Source organism: Trichosurus vulpecula, chromosome 4 (genome assembly GCF_011100635.1).
Source record: "Trichosurus vulpecula isolate mTriVul1 chromosome 4, mTriVul1.pri, whole genome shotgun sequence".
Classification (NCBI taxonomy): domain Eukaryota; kingdom Metazoa; phylum Chordata; class Mammalia; order Diprotodontia; family Phalangeridae; genus Trichosurus; species Trichosurus vulpecula.
The window spans coordinates 400,357,845-400,358,977 of NC_050576.1; the positions used below are offsets into that span (position 1 = coordinate 400,357,845).

Below are 1,133 nucleotides of genomic sequence, written 5' to 3' on the forward strand. Positions count from 1 at the left end.
ATTGAAACCAGGTAAGGAATACCTGCAAATGTTCTATATAAACCACTAGGAAAGGGAAATCTGTGAATGCTGTAAGTACTAGGTTCTCATTGGCCACACACAGCCTTGATTCCCACTGCATTTAAATAAAAAATACCTTGAGAAATATTTTCCCTCCATATGCTACCTGACTAACTCACATTTCTTTCACTATTACCTATCAAAGGAAATATTTCTTTCTGCATCTACTTGGTCACTATCTTACTCATTTCTTTATTTGCTAAATAGCAAGAGCTATTTATTTTTCTTTTTAAAAAATATCCATTTATTTTTAGTTTTCAGCATTCACTTTCATGAGCGCGAGCATGGGAGTCGACATCCGTCACAACAAGGACCGCAAAGTCCGGCGCAAGGAGCCCAAGAGCCAGGACATCTACCTGCGGCTGCTAGTGAAGCTCTACCGGTTCCTGGCCCGAAGAACCAACTCGACTTTCAACAAGGTTGTCCTGAAAAGGCTGTTCATGAGTCGGACCAACCGGCCCCCCTTGTCCCTGTCCCGCATGATCAGGAAAATGAAGCTGCCTGGCCGGGAAAATAAGACAGCCGTGGTTGTTGGGACTGTGACAGATGATGTCAGGATCCAGGATGTTCCCAAGCTGAAGGTCTGCGCCCTTCGTGTTACCAGCAATGCCCGCAATCGCATCCTCAAAGCTGGTGGGAAGATCCTCACCTTTGACCAGCTGGCCATGAGCTCACCCAAGGGCCGGGGCACTGTCCTGCTGTCTGGTCCCCGAAAGGGCCGAGAGGTATACAGGCATTTTGGGAAGGCACCAGGCACTCCTCACAGCCACACCAAACCATATGTCCGATCCAAGGGCCGAAAGTTCGAGCATGCCAGGGGCCGCCGTGCCAGCCGAGGCTACAAAAACTAATTCCCTTTCTCCTTGTTATATTAAAGATTTTGGACAACAACAACAACAACAACAACAAAAGCTTGTGGAACTGAATGTTGTAAATGAAAAATAAATAAATTTTTAAAAATGACCTCCACTTTGAATTTCCATGCCATGACTTTTACTGTTTCTCTGTTGCTTCTTTCACTGATATGCAACACTCCTTTCTCACAATAATTGTGGATATTTACATGCAAGTTT

The 1,133-nt window shown here is 44.9% G+C and overlaps 1 protein-coding gene across 1 annotated transcript; it reads left to right on the plus strand.

Annotated features, from left to right (window-relative positions):
• Nucleotides 1–342: 342 nt before the first annotated feature.
• LOC118848312 (60S ribosomal protein L18-like) lies at nt 343–911 on the plus strand. Its single transcript, XM_036757158.1, has one exon. It carries the CDS (start codon nt 345–347, stop codon nt 909–911), a length of 567 nt encoding a protein of 188 aa, XP_036613053.1. The 5' UTR covers nt 343–344.
• Nucleotides 912–1,133: the final 222 nt, after the last annotated feature.

Coding starts and splice junctions, on each gene's coding strand:
- LOC118848312 (XM_036757158.1), top strand. CDS start 345: ATGGGAGTCGACATCCGTCACAACAAGGACCGCAAAGTCCGGCGCAAG.